This window comes from Haliotis rubra, unplaced genomic scaffold (genome assembly GCF_003918875.1).
Source record: "Haliotis rubra isolate DU_JTF1 unplaced genomic scaffold, ASM391887v1 Scf176, whole genome shotgun sequence".
NCBI classification, from domain to species: domain Eukaryota; kingdom Metazoa; phylum Mollusca; class Gastropoda; order Lepetellida; family Haliotidae; genus Haliotis; species Haliotis rubra.
Window position 1 is genome coordinate 76,782 of NW_025765736.1, and position 24,376 is coordinate 101,157.

Here is a 24,376-nt window from a genome sequence, read left to right on the forward strand (position 1 = left end):
CACCAGATGCAAGTCAATTTTTGAGTGGGTAAACTTCTGAATAGAAATCTAAACAATTTAGCATATGTCTTTCATTACATGTATATTGAAATAAAAGCAGTGCAATTGGAATTTGGCTGGTGCAACTAGGTTTTTATCTTAGGTTGTACCTGGTGCACTAGGTTAACATCTCTTAAATCGAGCTCTGAATGATTTACCATATGCTACTCAAATGAGGTTAAGGACAACCAGATTCTTTCATTTTACAATAGTTAACCTGTTATGACCTGGCATTTGCTTTGCAAAATATTATCCTTTTCTTAGGTCTGCATGGTATTACCAGCCAGCCTTTACTGAACCTCTCACCTTTACTTCATGAAGAAATATTTACTCATCTTTGCATAAAAAAATCTGAGAAAAACATTGATCATGCCATCAAATGTTGAGAGAGATAGTAGTAACACTGGACCTGATTATAGTGATGTTCGACACCATTCTGAGTCAGTGCACACGAATAAGACAGGGAGCAAGGGCCATCACTGGTGAAAAGTTGACCAAATGTAAAATTATGAAGTAAAAAATGTTGTCACTACAATGACAATGCAAATGGAAACATACCCTCTTAAAATGATAATTTTTCCTTATCCTGACTCATGCTCTTTTGCTTGTCTTCTTCTTCTTCCGAACATAGTGGAAACACTTGTATCTCCCTAATTGAAGTTCCCTTCAATAAAGAAATCACTAATTAGTACACCACGAGTTACCTCCCTTCCACAAGCGCGGGAACGAGGCCGCCACCTCCACCCATGTGCCTCACTCTCTCCTTCTTTGCCCAGTGAGCTGGACGTGAGAGCACCTGTGTCTCCCGACACACTATATCCTTTGATTATATTTAGTTAGTTACCTCGTATAGGCATCTATAGAGGTTGAGCTAGTATCCTTCAACAATTATATATTGATATTTAGTCGTGTTTCTACTGTTTATTCACGGGACGCCGTGTTTGTTCAGTGGATTACGTTGATGAAAATCTGTACTGTTGCAGATTATGTTTTTATTCTGCTGCTGATCCGCATTTAATATGCCCTAGCTGTACTGCGCCATGTTCTTTTTATTCACGTTGCAGTTGCGGTACTAATTTATCCAATTCTGCCTTTAATAAATATTTACTTTGCGTTTGAGACGCGCAGCAGATAGGTCGCGTATGCAGAGTCTAGCCATGACTGATACACCTGAACCCCTCGCCAGTCTACTGCTGTTGATCGACCCCCCTCCCGTCTGGTGTTCCGCTAGAGTGGTGGAGAGGCGTGGGACGTAGTCCGCCGTCTCCAAAAGCGTCCTGCTTCCCCAGACATCCCGTCGTCGCAGCCGAAGAATAGAGGGCTTCTACTTCATCTCAACGCAGACTTGCGCACCCCCAGGGCAGCGTCGTCCTCTGAGGGGAAATCAACGAAGTCTACTAGGACTTTCTCAGCCGAGATTGTTCCCGTCGCAGTTTTGGGCCTGTATGATGATCAGCCGATCATCATACCTGATGTACATCAAAAGAATGACCGATGTCGGCAACAGTGATGTCAGCGCAGATCAACATGCAGCCTGATGTATCAACGCTGATGTTCGATGATCTTCCTGAGGGTCCCGTCGCTACCAACGCTGATAGGGCAGCAACTACTTCATCTCAACGCAGACTTCGCACCCCCAGGGCAGCGTCGACCTCTGAGGGGAAATCAACGAAGTCTACTAGGACTTTCTCAACTGAGATTGTTCCAGCCGCTGAACTGGGCCTCTACGATGAGCAGCCGATCATCATTCCCGATCTACGCCACAAGAGACGACCGGTGTCGGCAACAGTGACGACAGCACAGATCACCATGCAGCCTGATGTGTCTACACCGATGTCGGACGATCTTCGAGAGGGACCCCCCGTCAGCGTAGCGGCCACCAGATGTACAGCCTTCGCCTACGCGAAGGCTCCAACGTAGACGACATCCCAGAGGGACCCCCCGTCAACGTAGCAGCCACGACAAAGCCACCTTCGCGGAGGAAGTCACAGACCACCTCGACGAAGGACCCAGATATACAGCCTTCGCGAAGGCTTGATAGATCATCACCTACCTCGGCTTCATCCTTAGATTCGGACTCGGACCACCAGACTTCACGAAAGCCTTCGCGAAGGTCAAGTCGCCGTTTCTCACGACCGGACGCAGAGGAAGCTTCGCGAAGGCCTTCACCAAGGGCACCTTTATTAGGCTCCAAATCATCTTCGTCCAGAAGGACATCGAGGGATTCCACAAGAGCTTCGCGAAGCTATCAACATTCACCTCACAGATCTCCGCGAAGGTCAACCCACAGACGCAGATCATCAGGACGTTCACCAAGACGCTCCCCTCGCCATTCTCCATGCCGATCACCTCGCCGTTCACCGCGCCGATCTCCTCGTACATCACCACGTCGATCTCCTCGCAGGTCACCACACAAGTCTTCACAGACACCCGGTACAGTGGTAGAAGCACACAGTCCACCATCTGAAGAGCATCAACCTCTCATCAGCGATCCTGTGGTAGAAGATGATGGAGGCATCAATTTCTCAGATGCTGAGATATGTTATTGGATGGTTAACAACCTAGACCTTTCTTCACCTTCCAAGAGTGGTAACTCGGCGCATACTTACCTGATGAAGGAGGACGATGCAGACGCCATCACCTTACCTCCGATCGACCCGATTTCTGCGGTGCCACAGAATTTGGACACAGCCTGCCATAAAGCCATGAAAGTTCAAACGCCACACCATGACGAGGCGTATGTTCTTTGGCCTTAATAGATCTAGAACGATCAATGAGATTCTTATCACCAGATTTCGTGACACGACTTCTGAAGATGATAGGATGATCTACTCGGCCCTACTTATGCAGAACCAGCAAGAACCACACCCTGTAGAACACAGAGGTCGTTCGTGAAGCAAACGCTCATATATTGATCGGACTCTAGACACTTCGGTAAGGAAGTCCCAGGCCGCCTCCGCGAAGGAGCTAGAGTCTCGCCAGTTACAAGGGACGTCGTGGAGGAGTAGCGCTTCGCCGACCCCACATCCTGTTGAACACAGAGGTCGTTTGCGAAGCAAGCGCTCATATATATGTCAGGGTAGAGACTGCGATCTGGTAGAATCGGAGATTCTACCGGTAGAGATTGCGATCGGAGTCTCTACTGGTAGAATCTCCCGATCCTACTAGTAGAGATTGCGATCGGAGTCTCTACTGGTAGAGATGGGGCAGACTCCGATATGGCAGATGGGGTAATGACCTGGTGGGGAGTTGCCCTACACCTATCCTCTCAAAATGCCGACATGCCAATACACCTATAGCTTATAACAACAAACCAATTCTGTATTTCCTGGAGCAGTGTTACAATAAGCGAACATGCTTGTTTAATGATCATTTGAAATGTATTGTTAAATAAAGAAATGGGTTTATGAGCATTCACATATGTATGGTATTATTTAATTTGGAAAAAAAAAAATTGTTTTGGGGATTAAATGACTAAATGTGAGTTATGTCTCTGAAAAATCAGGCGTGTGAAAAGGGCACCGAGAACATTTTTTAGCCGTGCCATTTCAATAATGACCGTGCCATGGCACACTAATATATGGGGTATTTCAACCCAGATAACAGTTGATCTCTTGATGAAAGAAGTTGACTCCCAAAAACATGTCCATGACTCCTCTCATGATGACTTCTAAATTTTTATGCCTAGGGCAAACACTGATTATGCAATTGATCTTGCTTGTAATCAGTTTTGTAATATATGTATATATTGTAATATGATCTCTCAAGTCACATTTGTATTTTTAGTCCTTAATATATCTGTAGAAGTGGAAACAGTCTAGTGTTATATCTGAATAAAATGCATAGTACTGTTCAGAAAAAGTGTCTTTGTTGTTTACCCACAGATCACTCGGAGTTTCTACCAGTTGAAGACGATTGCAGCCTCTACTAGTAGGATCGGAGTTTCTACCAGTTGAATTGGAAAATGTGCTGGTAGAATCTCCGATTCAACCAGTAGAGACTACGATTGCAATCTCTACTAGTAGGATCGGAGATTCTACCAGTAGAGACTCCGATTGCAGTCTCTACTGGTAGAGACTCCGATCGCAATCTCTACTGGTAGAATCTCCGATTCTACCAGATCGCAGTCTCTACCCTGACATATATATACTGATCGGGCTCTGACTCGATACCTTCGCGAAGGCTAAGTGGCGCCAAGGCTACTTCACCCAGAAGATCTAGAAGGGATACTTCGAGAGCTTCGCGAAGTCTCCGGCGTTCACCGAGGAAGTCTCCTCCAAGGTCTCCATATACTAGCCACTCGTCATATATAGCCACTCGTCAGTCCGTTCAAGACATCGCATAAGTTGTCTATCAACTGTATGCCATATGCCGTCTATAAGCCTACGCGAAGACAATTGCACAGGCTATTTACAACACAGAACGTCGCTGTATTAATTAGTCAACGACGTTTCATAGATCTTCACAGGAATCAACTTTTCCGTATAGATTGCTAGTATATGCAATCCCGCACTACGATACGATTATCTACATGCGTCACCATTACGCAGATCTGCAGACAATTCAACATCGAAATTGAACAGCAGCCTTGTTACAGCTAGTATAACTCATAATCGTCAACGGTTTCTGAGAAGAAATATGTACAACAAGTTCAGCTTAATTCTACAATTATGACGATACATTCATGTATACAGTCTACAAGCTGACAACTTGCAAGTTTTATTGTATCTTTATATAAGGAAGTCGGAATTATCTTCAAGACTGAAGTTACTTTCACGACAGCCAGGAAAATAACCTACCCAGCATTAATATTACAGAGCGAGGTATTTCGCGCCGGAGGTTTCGCGCGTTTACCATTAACCCTCGAAACACGTGGTCACTCGGATAACTTCGGGAAGCTACGGTGAAGACCGACGATTGTTCTAATATCAACGACGGCACTATATTATACAAGGTTCCTTTTCCTGCTACACCGGTGACATCACAGCGCGGGTACTCTACAGAATCAAAATGCCTTGTTCTGATTGGACCGCGATGGACAACCCCGACACAGAGGTCGATCTTAGTTCACAGTTCAAGACTTACGTTCCAAGTGAACGAGCAAGCTTCCTTACAGTCCAGTTAATCTGAACCTTCATGATTGGGCTGCTTTCTTGAGGTTAGAGACCTCCCCTGTCAAGTTTAGGACGAGGGCACGGTAGTCAGGCGATTTTGCTTAAAGTTCAACGAGGACAAGCACACCTGGTTGTGCACCTACATCGTCAAGGACTTGGCAGCGAAATTACCTAGACGACGGGATACAAGTGGATCCAAATCCACAGCGTCTCAGACTACAACTGAATTTCATCATCAAGCTACTAACACAACTAGATGGTTAGTAAACCTACTTAAGCTTTCTGATTGGAGGATTAAAACGGAAGTTTCACGCTCCAATTTGGGGATCTGAATATAGTGCTCCAACACCTCACAAGTGAGGTTTATGAACACGCTTTGATGATATACTTTGACTCCATGATACGATGATTCTATCACGATAGCCAGTAAGAGCACTGTAAATTTATCTCCACCGAACCAAACAGGAGGGAAAAATGCAACAGATTATTTCCTCTATCATCAAGTTACGCAGACTGAAGTCTCACGTACTACTATCTCCTTTTGGATCAGAACTGTCATACTACGTGCCTACAAGATTGCAGGACCCGACCCAACCCTCCATGAGCTTCCAATACTCATGATATTAGAGCGTTAACTTCTACAATTGATCTACACAGGTGTTAATTGAAATAATGGAGGGTTTATTTCTGGAGATCCGATATGGTGGTTGCCAACCATTACTAGTATCTGAGATATCACCACCGAGGATGTCTCAGGTATCCACCAATTCGGTCCCATGGTCCTCGCACAACAGTTGACAGTTCCTCGGAGAAGATAAGTCAATCTTACAGATTTCTACTTATCTTATAACAGTACTAAATAGCTACATGCTATATATAATTTGCTTAAGTTCTTTTTTATCATCACAGTACTATGATTATTACATCATACAATATATAAGTTAACAACTCTACAGAGTTTGTTATTATATATTTACCTTAAGTTAATCATATCTTAAGCGTAGTACTATGGTTACATTATAAAATGCATTAGCTAACAAACTCTACAGAGTTTTTGGCTATTATATTCGTAGCTTAAGTTAATTATATCTTAAGCATAGTACTATACTCATATTGTAAAAATATATTAGCTAACAAACTCTACGGAGTTTTTGCTATTATATATAATGTAGCTTAAGTTAATTCATATCTTAAGCCCAGTACTATATTTATATCATATAAGTATATTAGCTAACAAACTCTAAAGAGTTTTTTGCTATTATATCTTTAGCTTAAGTTTCATCATGTCTTAAGCTTTATGGGTACATTATAACATGTACTAGCTAACAAACTCTACGGAGTTTTTCTTGCTATTATATATGTAGCTTAAGTTTTTTCATATCTTAAGCTCAATACTATATTTATATCATATAAGTATATTAGCTAACAAACTCTAAAGAGTTTTTTGCTATTATATCTTTAGCTTAAGTTTCATCATGTCTTAAGCTTTAGGAGTTTTTTTTGCTATCACATATTTAGCTTCAGTTTAATCATACTTTAAACTCAGTACTATGTTTATATCATAAAGTATTTTAGCTTACAAACTCTAAGGAGTTTATGCTATCATATTAACAAGCTTAAGTCTATTAGTCTTAAGCATTGTATTAATGTTATATATACCTTTCTCATAATAAGTAAGTAAATTGTAATAACCTTTATATGGCAGCTGATAAGTTAGCAGCAGGAATTCATCAGTTCAATGCCTTTATGAAGTTCCCATAGGGTTATTACAATCATCACAATTCAAATCACTAATTATTAAAATCCAAAGTATTATATATTCCCACCTCCTTTTCCGTCGGATACTACAAGCAAAAGAGCATGAGTCAGGATAAGGAAAAGTATGTAATTTTTTGAGTAAAATTGATATTTTATACTTATCCTGACTCATGAGGTAAGCCCTCCCATCCTCCCCCCATAACACTTTGGATTTCCCTGAAAATTCAAATGTTGGGCTCAGTATATGAGGAGAGAGTGAGGCACATGGGTGGAGGTGGCGCCCTCGTTCCCGCGCTTGTGGAAGGGAGGTAACTCGTGGTGTACTAATTAGTGATTTCTTTATTAAAGGGAACTTCAATTAGGGAGATACAAGTGTTTCCACTATGTTCGCAAGAAGAAGAAGACAAGCAAAAGAGCATGAGTCAGGATAAGTATAAAATATCAATTTTACTCAAAAAATTACATATTATTTTGGTATTACACTATGTATTATTATTATAGGATATTTATATAGCGCACATATCCACGCACGCAGCCAGTGCATGCTCAAGGGGCTGGTATTTTTCCCCTCGATCATTGGATGTCAATCTCAACAGCACATCGTATTATCAATCTCAACTCCCTAGGAGTATACAACTCTTACTGCCACTAGGCACGCCGAGTTATTGTGGCTTTCTCATTCTAACGAGGTACCCATTCACAGCTGGGTGGACTGGGACACATAGTCACAGTACTTGTCCAAGTTCACTGCATGTTGCTGTACCCGCTACTAGGTGTTTGCACATATTCACATGTCATAGACTCACAATTTGTGTATGGTATGTCCCTGAAAATGTGTCATTGGATTTTGTTGGCATTTCAAAGTTGTTTCAACAGCTGTTGGTGACTACATAGTTTCTACTGTGAATTAAATAATTGATGTTGTTCTTCCAGACAAACCACCAAAGATTACGGAACCAGAGGCATCACAGACTTTTGATGTTAGCTCATCTGATGATACACCAGTTGTCTTACAATGCAAGGCGGAAGGGGAACCTAAACCCCAGTATGTAATTCAGTATTGCAATAATTGTAATGTAATGTAATTTCAAGTGTGTTCAGTGATAAAACAGTATTGTAACAGATTCAAATTCAGTCGCAATACCCAAATGTTCGCAATTAATTCTTAAATATGACTTCAATGAGTCAATGAAGTGGGTCTCAGGGTCAATGGATGACGATTCGGTAATCAGTTCATGATTGCTGAGAATAATGTGAAATTGGTGCTATCGAGGTAGGAGCGAAAAGCGAACCCTCACCAACATGGTAAGCGGAAGTTGTACACGCATGGAATGCGATGAATAGGCATGCCATTTCACATTCGTTTTCACCGATGTTACTGTAAACAGTTTTTGATGAATGAAAATTGGACAAAATTTAATCCTATGAAATGGAATCGAGGAAGATTCAGGCGGAAATGGTTTACTTGTGCCAAACGTGGTGTGTTACATCACAGCAAACATCGTGATTACTATGCTGATAGCTTGTCTTTATTATAAAGTTGTCTTTTAGTTAGTACGATTTTCGCTATTCATGTGATCTAAAGCATCTGAAAAACCATAATGCCAGGATATGTACAATGAAAACTTTTTATTGTGATCCGTTCTGAATTTCCCTTGTTTACAACATGATTAACTTGAGCACAACAGCCCATTTGTGATGATATGCTATTCTCAATGACGTGAAGATGTGTAATCGCTTAATTTAGTAGGAGCCACAGATTACCCCATGGTTTAACTAAATCTGTGGTATCGTAAGAGCGTTATTGCAAGGGATGACTGTTTCTGATAATGCCGATTGACCTGTTGCCATCCTGTAAACACCAGTTTGAAAGTGCTGTGATGTGAGACATCACAATGCCTTTTTATTCTTTCTATCGCAAGTCAGTTATCATGTCGCAACTATTTCCTTTTCCCATAACCAACCATTTCATTTATTTAATTCAAGAAATTAGTTAGCTGAAGTACTTTCTCTGCTATCTTTAGTATTTCAGTTTTATAGGTTATTCAAACAAGAATGTTTTCATTACTCCAATTGCAGATACCGCTGGGAGTTTAATGGGGATCCGGCAGAGGGAGTAGCTTTTGCTTCAGATCCAATCACTGGAACATTGACTATCACCGGCTTCACAGACCGAGAGGAAGGAAGTTACCAATGTTTTGCTGAGAATGAGATATCCACCGGCATCATTGCAGCTGCTATGTCCCCTGTCATCACGCTGCGTGAAATCAGTAAGTGTTCGCAGTACATGTTTGTCTTATTACTTATGTACTTCAGTTTGTTTGTAATACAAGTGAATAGGTATCACAGCTTGTTTGGAAAATTTGAGTATATTTGTTCTTCAAAGTCATGCATATTTTCATCTTGTTGGCAAAGTTTACAAAAAGTGAAGTCAGATGGAAATTAAAAAGTTTAGTCATTTGCAACTGATTCCTGTAATTGCACAAGAAATTTGATCCACAATTAGTTTCAAGTATGTAATGTGTTCACTATGCATGCATTTTGATGTTAGCAGTATCCTACAAAATGAAGTTGTGAACATTGGGCAGGGTAAAACTGATGTACGTGCCTGTCTTGGACTGCAAAGTCCTTTTGGTTACGTTAACAAATTACACCCAAAAAAACATGAACTCATGCACACACACCAATACTGTTCTGTGTTCAAGGCATTATTGAACAAAACATTCTCTCTATATTTCCAGAGATGGGAGATAGTTGGCCAGATCCCCTGATCAGAGAACCAAAAGTTAATGAAGGGTTTTACCTGAAGCTTGAGTGTGAAAATCAGCCTGTATCTGTCCCCACAGCTCAATATACATGGTACTTCGTGTCTGGAAGTGAGACACAGGGAGATATTAAAAATTCTGACAGGATATATACTGACAACTCAGGTATGTGACATATATATATATTCATTCTCTCTCTCTCTCTCTCTCTCTCTCTCTCTCTCTCTCTCTCTCTCTCTCTCTCTCTCTCTCTCTCTCTCTCTCTCTCTCTCTCTCTCTAACTCTCTCTATAACTCTCTCTCTAACTCTCTCTCTCTCTCTCTCTCTCTCTCTCTAACTCTCTCTCTAACTCTCTCTAACTCTCTTTCTAACTCACTCTCTAACTAATAGAATACTTGTTTTACAATGAAAACATTAAACATGAAAAATAGTATAAGATGCTGGTGGTCCTGTGTTTGGAAGCTTGACTCCTGAGAGTGTCGAGGACTTCAGTCCTGCCCGAGCACACACATCACGCGTGTGCTTTCGAATTATGCAAGTGAATTTGTTCTTGAATTCCCTCTGTTGACCCAGCTTTGAATGGGTACACGTTGGGATAAGTCATATGACTGTTAACTTTCTAGTGTCTCACTGGCAGCTTGGATTATCTGGGATAACAAAAAATCATTATTTAGGGGCGGTGGAGTAACACCAAAGCTCCGGTTTCAGTGTGTGAAGCCCATTTCTGGTGTCTCCTGCCATATTGTTGGAATATTGCTAAAGGGGCGTAAAACTAAACTCACAGGCTCATTATTTAGATTCAGAGTTAGGTAAAACTATTTCAGTTATAAACATTGCCCATAAAACTATGGCTTATTATATTTCTACCTTTTTTCAGGTTCTCTTCATTTTATGTATACATTGAAAGAAGATCAGCAAAGTGATAAGACTTACAAGTGTGGCATGTTCAACAGCAAATTGAACATTATCAAGCTTGGCAGTGAGAAAGACATCATAGTGACCTCTGGCGACTGTAAGTGATAGAACCACAGGATTTCATTAAGGTTCCTGTGGGGATTCTTGGTCAAAATAGTTACCTCCCTATAAACCTTTGCAAGTTGTAATAGGTGACCAGACAGTCATCAGGCACATTGGCTGATTGCTTGTCATGATACTTGTGTCATGATTTGCTCGTGGTGTCCTGTGGTCCTGTGCACAGAGCTCAGGTGCACAAATCAGTTAAAGTTAAGCAACGTTGAGCGTGGAGAGTCCGTGGATGTGTGACCATGTTTGGCAGCTTGACTCCTGAGCATTTCTAGGACATCAGTCCTGCCCAACAACAAAGCACATGTGATACACGTGGTCTCACCTTAGGCAAGTGAGTTTGTTCAAACTTGCCACTGTTCACCCAGCAGAAAAATGGATACCCGGTGGAATATGTCATGTGACTATGACCTTCTAGCGTCTAACAGGCAGCTTGGGTTATCGGGGGTAATCATGTGCTGTGCCTTGATTGTTAGCGTTATGAGCATACCTTGTGTGGAGTTTGGCACTATATGCATGGACACATTATTATTATTATTATTACCCTGATAGTGTTGATGGCTGCTCACAGTGTCTGGTCAAGTCATATACTGGCAACTGGAATATTGCTGAGTGTGACTTTAAGAAACAAAGTCATGGTGAACATTTTGTAAATATGACCAATGATATTGCCGATGGGAAAGAGTACACTTCAACTAACCTATTTATCATGCTCATGATACCTATCACTGTTAAAGTCTCAAATGGATATGCCATTGGTATTTCATATGTAAACAAGCTGTTGTAGACATCCTTTCATGCGATAATCCATTCAAGCTGCTGTAGCAGATAATCATAATATCCTGTTCTTGTTTTAGCTGTCCCACAGGTGCCTGCAGGAGCTCAGTTCCACACTAATCCTGCCGTATTTTTGAGAACACAAGATGCTGAACTTGAATGTGTCTTCAGTGGCAAGTATGTGGATTTTTTTATTTTCTTTATGTTGTATAGAACATCTATAACCTGCATCACTTTGAAGAACTTGTGATTTAACTCAAATGCCATTTCTGCTAACTATTCCATGCATATACTGTTTTTCATGAAAACGGTTCAGATTGATGGTTCGTGATAAGTTCATGGAGTATTTTATATAACTTATACAGGAATCATACTTGGACACAATGTTAATTCACCTTAGGCCCCTGTTGTGTACTTTCAGTATGCTTTGTCCCATTATCTGCTCCTTTGTGTCATGAAGTTGTTCCAGGCTCCTGTTCAACAAAACCATCTTTAGGTGATCGTAACTCCCATACCTAGGCTTTGGTTTACGATAGTCATGTCGCCAAGATCGTTTTATGGAATCAGGGCCTGCTTGACAAAGCTGTTGGGAGCAGGGAGAGTATGCATGAGGTGGTTTTGGAGGCTTTCCTAAGCCAATTATTATACCATATTTTCTGGAATATTTCATCTTTTACTTGCAGTCCAGTGCCAAGTATCACCTGGTACAACAAGTCTGGCAAACTAATTACAGCAAACAACAAGTATGAATATGTTGCTGACACCGAAGGTCGCAAGTTGAGAATTAAGAATGTGCAAGAGGAAGATGAAGGAATGTACAAGTGTAAAGGAAGTAATAGTGCTGGAAGCAGTGAAACGTCTTTGTTTATGGACATCACATGTAAGTGAAAAGTTAACTTAATGCTAATGACAGGGAGCTACACATTTGCTTGTGGCCCATCCAGAACAGTTACTTGCCCTTTATTCCAGCAAGTGTTCTTGTAACAGTGTCTTGTAATATACTGTTGACACTGCTGAAGCATGAGAATATCAGTGTGTATTGTCATCTTAATGTGAGATTGCATTGCTCATATTGGACTTTTACAATGTTGTGATATGTATTGGATATAAAATTGACTGCTGAATATGACATAAACACTAAAAGAGTTATGTCCCTTGGATCGCTCTTTATGAATATCCTGTAACTCAACTTGTGATTGAAACCAGTTTGGCAAACACTGACAACACCTCGTGCAGTTTTCGATGTAACGAGCAATTGTTTTCATTCCATATATGGCAAGTGTTCGCTTAGAAGTTTCAATTATTGATATCAGGTTAAAGTCGTAAGGGAAAATAAGTCTTTTATTGCATCAATAGGAAGCAAACATTTTGGCATATGCCCCAATATATATATAATATAGTCCCAAATATTGTTAAAATTGTGTGAAATTGTGCCTTTTAGGAAGTATTGTTAACCCTGTCAGTTCATCCATATTGCTTAATGTAAGCATTATTGCTTGGTGGTCCATTTGACTTACTTATTGCTACTGTCTACAGTTACATTGTACACAGGCCCTATCCTTTTCAAGTAAATCAAACAAATTCACAGCACATGTTTTAGTAATGGCTTCACTGATCATAACTGGGTTCTGTAAGCAAACAATCAGTCCTTCCCATGTCTTAACATTACATATACTGACTACTGGACTTGTGACAATGGAACCATACTGGAACAGATGCAGGATCAGGACAATGATAGTTTATTCTTAACTTATTCTATCACAAATAACAACATTAGTCCCTCTAAACAACCAATTTAACTAATTGCTTACGGTTTCTTGGTAGAAAGACAGGGTGTACTGAAACCTTGCCCGAGCTCTGTTGCATTACTATGGTGGATATTGTTTGCCTCTCAACGTTGAGATTGCTGGCAATGAAATGGAGGTCTGTTGAGATATCAGAAGATTTCATGATGTAATTGGAGCCAAAAAAGGAATTTATACTATTTATTAATATTGGCATTATTCTCATTGTACACATTGACAACTATGTTTGATTTCTGGTGTCCTATGACATTATTTTGCTTGGAGATTGGTTAAAGAAGTGTAATACTCTACTTGTTGTTCACCTTCACCTTGTTGTGTTTCAGCGGGCCCTATCTGGGTTCAGGCACTGAGTTCTCAAACTATCCCAGAAAAGAGAGATGCTGTATTTACATGTATTGCTAGACCTGCAAAGGGTGAAACTGCTCTTAGTCCTCCTGTATGGTTCAGAAATGGAGTGCCAATGCCCATTCAGAGTAAGTTGTTTATACATGACAGGCTCATCTTCAGGGTCATTTATTCTGAATCTGTTGCCAGTTCCGTGCTCGAGATTAGGCTTAAGAGACAAGAGATTCTTGTTATTATTCAAATACAATAGATATCAGGGCTCTCCTTAATTTGCAATTTTATTGATAGTTAGTACAAATGTCAGTATTATGCTTTGTGTAATATTGAGAGTATTCACCAAGCTTCCGTATTGTATACATATCATTTGATGTCATTCGAAGCATATGCTACAAGGGTATTCATTGTAATAATTACAATATCACGGAAACTCATTCATTGACCCATGAAGATCCGGGTTGGAATTGATCTTCAGTAACCTATGCTTGTCGTAAGAGGCAACTAACAGGATTGGGTTATCAGGCTCACTCAGTATACCAATTGCATAGATTGATGCGCATGCTGTTGATAACTGGATTGTCTGGTGAAGACTCGATTATTTACAGACAGCTGCCATATAGCTGGAATATTGCTGAGTGCAGCGTTAAACTACAAACCAGCCAAAATAAGGGTTGTTCATTCAAAGTAATTGTTGAAACTCTGTATGAATACAATGCAAGAGTCAGTAAGTAGCCTATAATCTTAACCAAATTATCTGCAGTTGGGTTTATTTACTAAGATATCCACACATCTTCAAACCAATACCATAAGTTACGAATGTTAGGCAATGTTTATTGAGCACATTGACATTGTATTGTTATATAGAGCTTATTAAACCTCCTGCTAGGTCATTTGCATATTCATTGGATTGTGATGACGAGATTGTATATTGCATGAAAAGCACTATCCATCATATGATAAAGCATTCCTTAATCTCGGTTCCCATTTGCGTTGAGTGATGCTCATGCTATTGATCACTGGATTTTCTGGTCTAGGCTCGATTTACAGACTACTGCCATATAGTTGGAATATTCCTTAATCTATCACAATCACATACACATACTATTAGATGTTGAGAGATGTGCCATGGTTGTAAGATATTTGCATAGATGAACTATTTTTTCATCTTGTTTTCAGATAGTCCAAAATATGAGTTCAGTGATAACGCAAGGGTATTAACAGTCAAGAATTTAACCAAGGCCACCGATGTCATGTGCTTCCAGTGTAATGTCAGTAACAACATTGGATACGAATTTGGTGATGCCTGTCTCAATGTTATTGGTAAGTATTTAGCATCATATGCAATCATTCTTCTGTGCACAGGTTGGCAGGTCATCTGAGGTGCTGCAGTTGTTGTACAGATTTTCAGAGTTGTGTTGACCTGTGAACATCTGTGTTAGAATTGTTCTTCAGCAACCCATGCTTGTTGTATGAGGGGATTAATGGGATCCGGTAGTCAGGCTCGCTGACTTGGTTGACACATATCATCGTATCCAGTTGCTAAGTTGGATGCTGATGTTGTTGATCAATGGATTGTCTGGTCCGACCATGATCATTTACAGACTGCCGCCATATAACTGGAAAATTGCTGAGTGTGGAGTTAAACAACAAACCAACTTTTGGTTGTGTCAGAATCCTTTTGATACTGGGTTCAGACCTGATCACTGTCATGTTTCTAAGACCATATTGTTTTGTGGGAGCAATGGTGAATAATGAAGAGACGCTGGGTATTTCTTGTAGGATATGGCATTGGTGTGATTTGCTGTTGTGCAGGTGACACAGAAAATGAGGTTTTTCTTGTGACCATTTCAAGCATGAGGATGTTATCAGGGCTACAGATAAGGGGCGTAGAGGTGTAATGTACGTCTCAAAATCAATTAAGTACGACATAATATAAGATTTCAAGCGTATTGTGTACGCACATAAATACCTTTGTACGTCCAACATTTAATTTCCGTGCCTATCGTGCAAATGGAAATCTATTTCAGATAAATACTTGTCAAGTTTCTTTTGCCAAACACCATTTGACACATGAGGAAACCCCGACAGTAGGAATTTCTTGCGTTGCCATGCAACAATATGCATCACTATTTTTCGATTGGCTAAAAACTACACTGTTCCTATTTATATCCAGTCGGACCTGACATTTCGTGCATCACACGGTCGCTTCAGTTATTTCTCACGCGTCTTCAAATACAAATACATGGTTGGAAATAGTGATCAATGAATCGTCCAGACAAACCACATCACCAACTCGCTCACACAAAAACATGTCAGTACTCCTTCAAAATTCTCAGTACACCTCCACTTGCAATATGATGTGTAAGTACACTCACCCCCCTAAAAGTTATCTGGAGCCCTGGTTATTGTTGATTGTGAATATGGAATTGTGCAAGTTGGTAACAGCGGCTGTTGACAACATCTTCCTCATTTTCTTGGCACTTGTCATTCATCAGGCAATACTTATTTGAATGTATTATTTTTCAGAACCGATAGTCATCTTGTCAGAGCCTTCACTTCGCAAGAAATTACGAAAGGTGATATAGTCAATTTGACAGTGACTGGAAAAACAGATCCTGCTTATGTTCTGAAGTATAGATGGCGGTTTGGCAACGTCACATACGAGTTGACCTCTCCTCCACATGTTATTTACAATGAAACAACACAAACAGCGTACATCAACACAACTAATCTCAGTGATGAGGACTATGACAAGATAAATGGGACATACTACAGAGACCTTTACCATCCCTTTGAAACCAAGACTGTTGCCATTGACGTTATTGTGACAGAGCTTCCTGTTATAGGTAAGTAGTACATATCACACTTGTAAGCAGGCTGTTATTAGGTTATTTTGAGAGGTGAAACTGTTTACGTTGTCATTGATTAAGAGCTGTTTACAACTGAGTTCTTTTCAGCTCTAACAAAAAAGTGTTGGTTCATCCACCACAGATAAGGAAATCAACAACTGCTGACATGTTTCCACTGTATCTTGGACGTTTGTAGCTTGGGATGATCTTATTGAAACTTGTGCCTAAAATGTGTTTGGTATTTGCAAGGCGTGCTCAAGGTACCTTCTAGATAAGTCAATAAATATCTATTTCATATTTTATTTGGATAGCTTATTGCCTGGTTGATCTTGTAAAAATGTTTGAGTCTTTCATTAACAACATTTTCTTTGATTAATGAAAATAATGGTGAATGACTTTATTTTTGACTTTGTGTCCACAATTATCTCAATTTATGGCACATGCAATGGTTTATGTATTTGGTTCCTGGTAGGTTTCTGTGTGTAATTGTAGACGTTCACTGGCACCTGTCTTTTGTTACAATACATTGTGTCCTACATTTCATTCGTCAACTGGGCCTAATCCCAACAGTTTTGTAATATATTGTGTTCCTGTTTATCATGGTAAAACATTCTGTCATGGGTACTCTCCAGAGCTCTGCAATTTCTCTCTGTTTTGCGGGGGACTATGTATTCAGCGGCATCCGTACGTACGTCCCGATTATTGTTAACGCGATATCTCATGAACTGTTGTACCCAATGTCTTCAAATTTGGTGATAGCCTACATTAGGGGATTACGCAAACACCAGTCGATTATTTTCAAGGTCACCACGACACTTTGACCCCTTTTCAAACTTTTGTTAACGTGATATTTCATGGACTGTTGTACCTAGGGCTTCCACGGGTACTCGAGGACGAGTCGGGTTTAGCTGGACTCAAGTCCATTTTCAAGGACTCGAGGACTCGAAAAGGGGAGATAACTCGAATTATTGACGTTGACGGACTGTCTGCCATGTGCTAAGCATGAGCGGCCGTTAACGTCTAATATTAAGAAAAAGAAAAAACTTTATTATCCCGGAGGAAATTCTCATACATCCAAACTGTCTCAAAATAAATATATACACAGTTCACAAAAATATAAACAATAATTACATGCTCAAAACGAATGCTATTTACAAATAAAACTGACATGATATAATTCAATTAACCACATAGGTAAAGAGGCCGAATAATTCTTGTGAATGGTGATTCAAAATATTTGTTGCATTCACGAATACTTGATGGTATGAAAGACTATCGAGCTGTTTTGAGGGAAGGTAATCGACAGCAGCGTCCAGAATGAAGTAGTTCAAAATGGTGAGATCAAATATGTCAACTATCAAATCTAATTTTAGCTGTCTTTTTGACTATACTCAAAATACACTCCAGAAATTTTGCAAGCAGTATTAACAATTTTGAAAAGTCTGTTTTTGTTAAGATGAGACAGATCCCCATACCAACTTAGAAAATTGTAGGTCAACACACTTTGAATAAAGGTTTGATAAAAAACTGTCATTAAGGTTTTGTCAATGCCTTAACGATAATAATGTTCAGAATCAGAAATTAGGCCAGTAACAGTGGCGTCATCTGCAAATTTCACAGTAAACAAGTCATATATTGACAAGTAACAGTCATTGGTATACAAAACGAAGAGTAACGGATGAAGGAACACAGCCATGTGGATCTCCAGTAGAGGTTGAGAGAAAAGAAGATTGATAGCCATTGACACTGACATACTGAGTTCTATGTACCCTGAATTCTTAACCCATCTGATAATGTTTTTATTAACACCTAGATTAAATAGTTTACTCCTCACACGGTGTGGCTGTATGGTATTAGTTGTTACAAGTCTGCAGACGAGAGTAAATATTATACATCGATTGAGATTTCACTTCTTAAAATGATTAGGTAACTATCTTGACAATTGATCGTTTGCTTGAAAGGTATGAATTTCGAGTACTTGGGTCCGAGTGGAGTCTCACCCCTCGAGTACTCGAGTCCAAAAAAATGGACTCGTTGAAGCCCTAGTTGTACCCAATGTCTTCAAATTTAGTGACAGCATACATTGGCCGATTACAGACACCAGTTGATTTGGGTGACCTTGACCTTATCTTCAAGGTCACCACAACACCACATCTCATAAAACATTTCACCCAATGTTTTCAATTATGTTGCCAGTCTACATTGGGTGATTATGCAGACACCAGGCATTTCAGGCATCTTGTGTGTGACCCCCGAAATAAAAAGTAGTAAATATGGATATTCCATTCTTTAGCAGCGGGGGACATTGCCATATCAGTGGCAAACACTTGTTCTTTTTCCTTTTACAGGTTTTGCCTATGAAAGGTTGATGCTCTTCAGAATGAAAAATAAGAGATTTAATAAATGGCACATTTCAGTTTCATCCATATTTTTAAATTCCATATTTTACAGTAACATCTTTCACATTAACCTCATTTCATATTTCATCCGGGGCTGTGGGGTAGCCTAGTGGTTAAAGCGTTGGCTCGTCACGCCGAAGACCCGGGTTCGAATCCCCACATGGGTACAATGTGTGAAGCCCATTTCTGGTGTCCCCCGCCGTGATGTTGCTGGAATATTGCTAAAAGCGGCGTAAAACCAAAACTCAGTCAGTCAGTCATATTTCATCCTTTCTCAACTTTGACTTTCACTCCATCAGCTGAATTTGGCTACATATATTTACACCGTTCAAATATTTTTAGATGAATAAATCTTATGCATAAGAAATTACTTCCTATCAAAATGGATTTCTGCCATTCATGAAGTGATTTTGGCCCTAACCAAGAATGTAGTCATATTTTGATTACGACACACAGCATGATTCTAAGTAACATGAGTTTTTAAATTATGATTCCTGTGAGTTTAATTTTTGCCATGAATGAAGGGTTTTAACTGCAGCAATGAATTGCAATAGATCCTTTACACCTACAAATGAGCATGACTGAAGACAGGTGTAAGCTTTTAGCCATTAAGTCTGTGTTGTCTAATTTAAGTTTTGTATGTGTAGTATGTATATTGTCAGAGAGATACTGTCAGAAAGGGCATGTTAGAGATTTTTTGCAGCACTCTAATACTGTGTCTTGTGTTCTAGTACCTGGACCAGTAGTAGCTGCAGGAATGGATCTGTGGTGGATTGCCCTCATCGTTGCTCTCATAATCCTTATCATCGTCATCATCCTTATCACCATCATCTGTAACAGGAAGCGACAGGAGGGAACCTATCCATGTGAGTAAACCTTCCAATATCAATGCTTGCATTCCAGTCAACAGGAAGGATTCTTTCTGAGAAGATATCACACACACTCACTAGTGGTCAGTACATAATGCAGTTCCTTACATGTTGTCTATGTTTGTAATATTCTATGAGATTGTTGGTGTCCCCCGCCATGCCGTGATATTGCTGGAATATTGCTGAAGCAGTGTAAAACCATACTCATTCACTATGAGATTGTGATGTGAGACATTGTGTTTGTGTAAGTTTTGGGTAATGGTTATGAGAGGTCTGAGACCATTTCGTCTCTGTATCCTATTGTTGATCCCATAACAAGTTGAAGAAATCACAATCTATTGTTTCCTGTTTTGAAAGGTTATATCTTCAGTTTAAATAGTGTTGGCTAGTGTGGAAACAATATTCATTCTCTATGTAGTGGACATGTGAAGATCTGGGTTAGAATTGATCTTGAGCAACCCATGCTTGTCGTAAGAGGCGACTAACAGGATCAGGTTGCCAGGCTTGTTGACTTGCTTGACATGTCATTGTATCCTTAATGCGTAGATTAATGCTCATGCGCTCAGATTGTCTGGTCCGCACTTAATTGTTTACAGCTGGAATATTGCTGAGTGTGACAACCAATCCAGTCCTTCGTAGTGATATGCCCAATAAATCTCATGGGTATTTTGATGTTAGTACTTTTGATCTCATGATAAGACCTTTTTGTGTTCTAGTGGACAAGAAAGAAAGAGCTAATGATATCGACCCAGAGAAAGATCTTGCGGACAGTGGCTTCCATGACTTGTCTCGTGCCCCGTAAGTCAATTATTTGTGTTTCATTGAATCTTCCTTTATGCAGCTTAGAATAATTGTTCAAACCTCCAGATTACAAGACTCATTAAAAGACCACATCATAATGTATACAAGAGCACTTTAATCCAAAGACATGTATTTTTCTCAGTTCTCATATTGGTTACATCTTGAATACTGTGTCAAGTAAAACTAGTTAGAGAGTTTACTGTAGCTTCGTAATAGTAGTTGTTGATTTTTGTGAAATTAAGTTGTATCAATTTCAGTATCTGGAGAATGCGTATAAATCTCAAGAAATAAACGTGAAGGTATCAGTATTACAACAACTGATTTTCTCTTCAGTGGTGATGACGATTTCCCCAGCAAGAAGGCTGGAGGGTTGAACCCCAACTTTGACTATGGTGATGACATGGACATGGGGGATGATGACGAGTCACTCATGGAGTACGGAGGTGGTGATTTTGATACCACCAAGTTCAATGAAGATGGATCATTTATTGGACAATACTCATCCAAAAACAAAACACCAGAAGTGACACAGAGCCCAATGCCTCTGAACCACAACGCCACCGAGTCCCAGATATAGCAGGCACAAGATTGCCGTAGCATCAGGATCTGAGGCTTGATGTTAGCTGTGTTGACATAACGTGGACAATAGTGTCTTGATATTGATCAGAGTCAGTGCTATATTTTGAAATGTAGAGAGGTAAAATCAGCTTTTATGAAATATGTTTAATTTTAAATTTGGCATTGATAAATGAAATGACATCACATGTTTTAAATTATTAAGGTAACATTTGGGATTTATTGAGAGTGCTGGTTTGGTTATCCTTCTTTTGAAGCAGCAGGCAGCATGAATCATTTATGCAGATACTATAGCAAATAGGGCAAGCTAGCCTGATCAGTGCCTGAAGGCTCTGCAGTCCTTTATGTGCTGGCTACGCACACATCTTGGCCTGTTTTACAGCGGTCCTATTCAGGAGAAAGGAGTAGAGATATATTACCATTTGAAGTTTGCCGAAAGATGGACTTTCTTTTGTGAAGAGATTAGGAGTGTATTGTTAATTAACCTTTGTTACCATGGTTACAGTGTTAGCATTATGACTAGCTAGGTTCTGTTTCTAGTCTCTCTATGCTGCAAACTCTTCAGCTTCCATGAGAACCATATCCTCCAAAATATAGTATGGTGGGTTTTTGAGATGGTATTGAAAAGAGTTAGAAGATTGATGATGTCAGGGTAACCTTTGATATTCTTAGTTGATATTTCTGGTGTTTATTTCACCATATGAAACATGTACAAGAACCTTTGATTTTCCATGGCATCACCTTGCAGTAAGCAAGATATTTCCACACCCTTATATCATACAAAGTAAGTATATACTATGATACATGATTTTAGTCAAAAGGAAGGTAGTACTGTTGTCTATATTTCTGGGGTGCTATTAAGTGTACAGAGCTACATACCCTCGCGGCAACATAAGGTTTGAATCCTATATTCACTGATATATGACCCTTGTAGATTTTCGCATACCAAAGTAAAGGGTTATTAATTTAGATGACTTTCCTGAAACTTTCCAGCTAACATCACTGAAGTACTGTTTGAATTTGAATTGAATCCCATGATGGTGATAAAATATGTTGTTAGGATCTTATTGTAGCTGCAACTGAGTGTGGTATTAACTTGACGAGCCCCATGTTCGAAATGTTTGTAGTACTGTTCACTCTAGTGAATGCCTTGAGCAGAACACTGGTAAGATCGGTAGGTTCATATGGTGCTCCGGTGTACTTGGTCTTCAAACGAATCATCAGCTGAAGTATGTCTAAGTACTTGCACGGAATCATGACAATTAATTTACCATCTTTAAAGAAATAAAATGTTGATTTGGAAACCATAAAAGCTATTTTTATGGGAACAAAGTCTATTTTTATATCATCTGTATATTTGTGCAATTTTGAGGCATTACTTGGTAATCTGAAACATTCCCGTTGGATTTGTAAAATTTCGTGAGATTTCAAGTTATCAGTATTCCAGTTTAACTTGCTTGAAAAGTTCCCATTCCACTCAACTGTTTTTTTTGTTTGTATGTTTTTTTAATAGTTTTTTAAATAGTTTTTTTGTTACTTTGATGCTATACATGTGTGTTCTGAATGACTCCTCTTGGTTGTGTCAAGCTTAAGAAGTTGTATCCAAATGTATCTACATATGTTCATTGACTGAATGGTGTCAAATTCGATCATACATCATGGAGTGTGTATTGAGCATGTGTTTTACGTAAGCATGTTTCAAGAAAATATCCCAACATGCTGCATTCTTGAACAAACATGCTTGTCCATTTATCATTTGCTGGATTTGATTGTTGTGGATGAAGCAGTGTAATGGAAGAAAAGTGCACTTATGTTGACTCAAAATATTGGTTGTAGTCATCCGTTCAATCTATGCTAATTATGCGTCAAAATTTATATAAATCATGTCAACAGATTCCTTCTTCTGTAATAACAATAAGAATGTTCAAGTTTTATATGCTTTGAAATTCGCCTGTCATGCTATTCTTAAGTGACAGGTAACATTATTTTGGTGGCAGAGTTCGCGGGTCACCATTTTGACTGTGCCGATATTATTTAGATAGTAATGTTGTATGAGCAGTTCATTCGTAATGTTGTTTACATTGTTTAATTTGTGTTGTGTAAGTGATAATATTTACCTTCATACTTATTTACTGCTCCAGTGAAAACTATGCTCACATTAGTTGTGTGTTTTTGTAATTTCTTTTGTTAATTCAGGTTTTGGTCATTCCTCACTAGTCGTGATATGTTTTATGCAAAACAATTTCCTTTATTGTCTTTAATGATTTTATGACATTGAGTATGTGTCCTGTATTGGTTGGTGAACGAGAGGACAACCAAATGCTTGAGTTGTTTCAAATTGTTTACATGTTTAGTCACTTTTAAGTGAATTTTATATGAAATGTTGTTTTATATGAACTGCCATCCTGGTTAACTGAATACCCCCTCGTGTATATAAAAGTTATTTATTTTATACTTCCTTACACGCATTAAAGGTGTTAGCCGATGGGATGGCAAAATCATTTTTACTTGTACATTAATACCATGTTAACCATTGTGTATCCTGCATTGTGCAATGTCACTTTCATTTTTCCTGTGTAGATTACTCACATATATTGTACATAACATCAAGAAGAACTTAGAAATCATATCGCAGTTACATTCCAATGAATTCCAGCATGAAACTTCAAAATATGGTTATTGTTAAGTCATTAAGTTTGGTTATTAATATATTTTATGCATCAAAATGTTGATATTGGAAAACATTTTCATTAAAATAAATATCACAAAGGAAGGAATTTATGTAACACCAATATTGAATGTAATTGTTTTAATTTTCCTATGTTGCTAAAACCTTAGCTATAGGCTGGTAGCGAAAGCACCTGACTGAGCATTTAGCTAGGCCGCCTTGCTTGTAGTGTGTTGTACGGCTCTATAGGCCTGCTCTCTGTGAAGCTTTGTTTACAAGGTGTGCAGTTTGTAGAACCAGCGCAAAAAGAGGTGCACAACTACCAGTTGTCTTGTCAACAATGATACCAATGAATCAAATTTTCAATAAATGTTATATTGATTGAGACACACTAGAATGTCAGAAATTTAGTAGATATTAATATCTGCTTTTAAATAATATGAAAAATTGAAGGTGTGTCCTAAGTTTTATTTCAGGTAATTTTGACACCTTGTGGAAAGGTAATGATTCCTTGACACCTGCCATCTTTCTCATTGGTCCTCTTGGCAGCTACAGTGTCTTTGCCCTGTGTGTATCCTGGTTGTGTATATA

At 39.2% G+C, this 24,376-nt stretch overlaps 1 protein-coding gene across 1 annotated transcript in view; it reads left to right on the top strand.

Moving 5' to 3' along the window:
- Window positions 1–21,937, top strand: part of LOC124273052 (neuroglian-like) — a 47,118-nt gene extending 25,181 nt beyond the window's left edge. Inside the window, 13 exon segments of the mRNA XM_046708264.1 lie at window positions 7,845–7,956; window positions 8,991–9,181; window positions 9,653–9,841; window positions 10,554–10,688; window positions 11,557–11,653; window positions 12,160–12,356; window positions 13,605–13,754; window positions 14,800–14,943; window positions 16,150–16,196; window positions 16,199–16,469; window positions 19,603–19,737; window positions 20,457–20,538; window positions 20,875–21,937. Coding sequence (XP_046564220.1) covers window positions 7,845–7,956; window positions 8,991–9,181; window positions 9,653–9,841; window positions 10,554–10,688; window positions 11,557–11,653; window positions 12,160–12,356; window positions 13,605–13,754; window positions 14,800–14,943; window positions 16,150–16,196; window positions 16,199–16,469; window positions 19,603–19,737; window positions 20,457–20,538; window positions 20,875–21,118 — 1,994 coding nt within the window. The 3' untranslated portion in view covers window positions 21,119–21,937.
- Window positions 21,938–24,376: the final 2,439 nt, after the last annotated feature.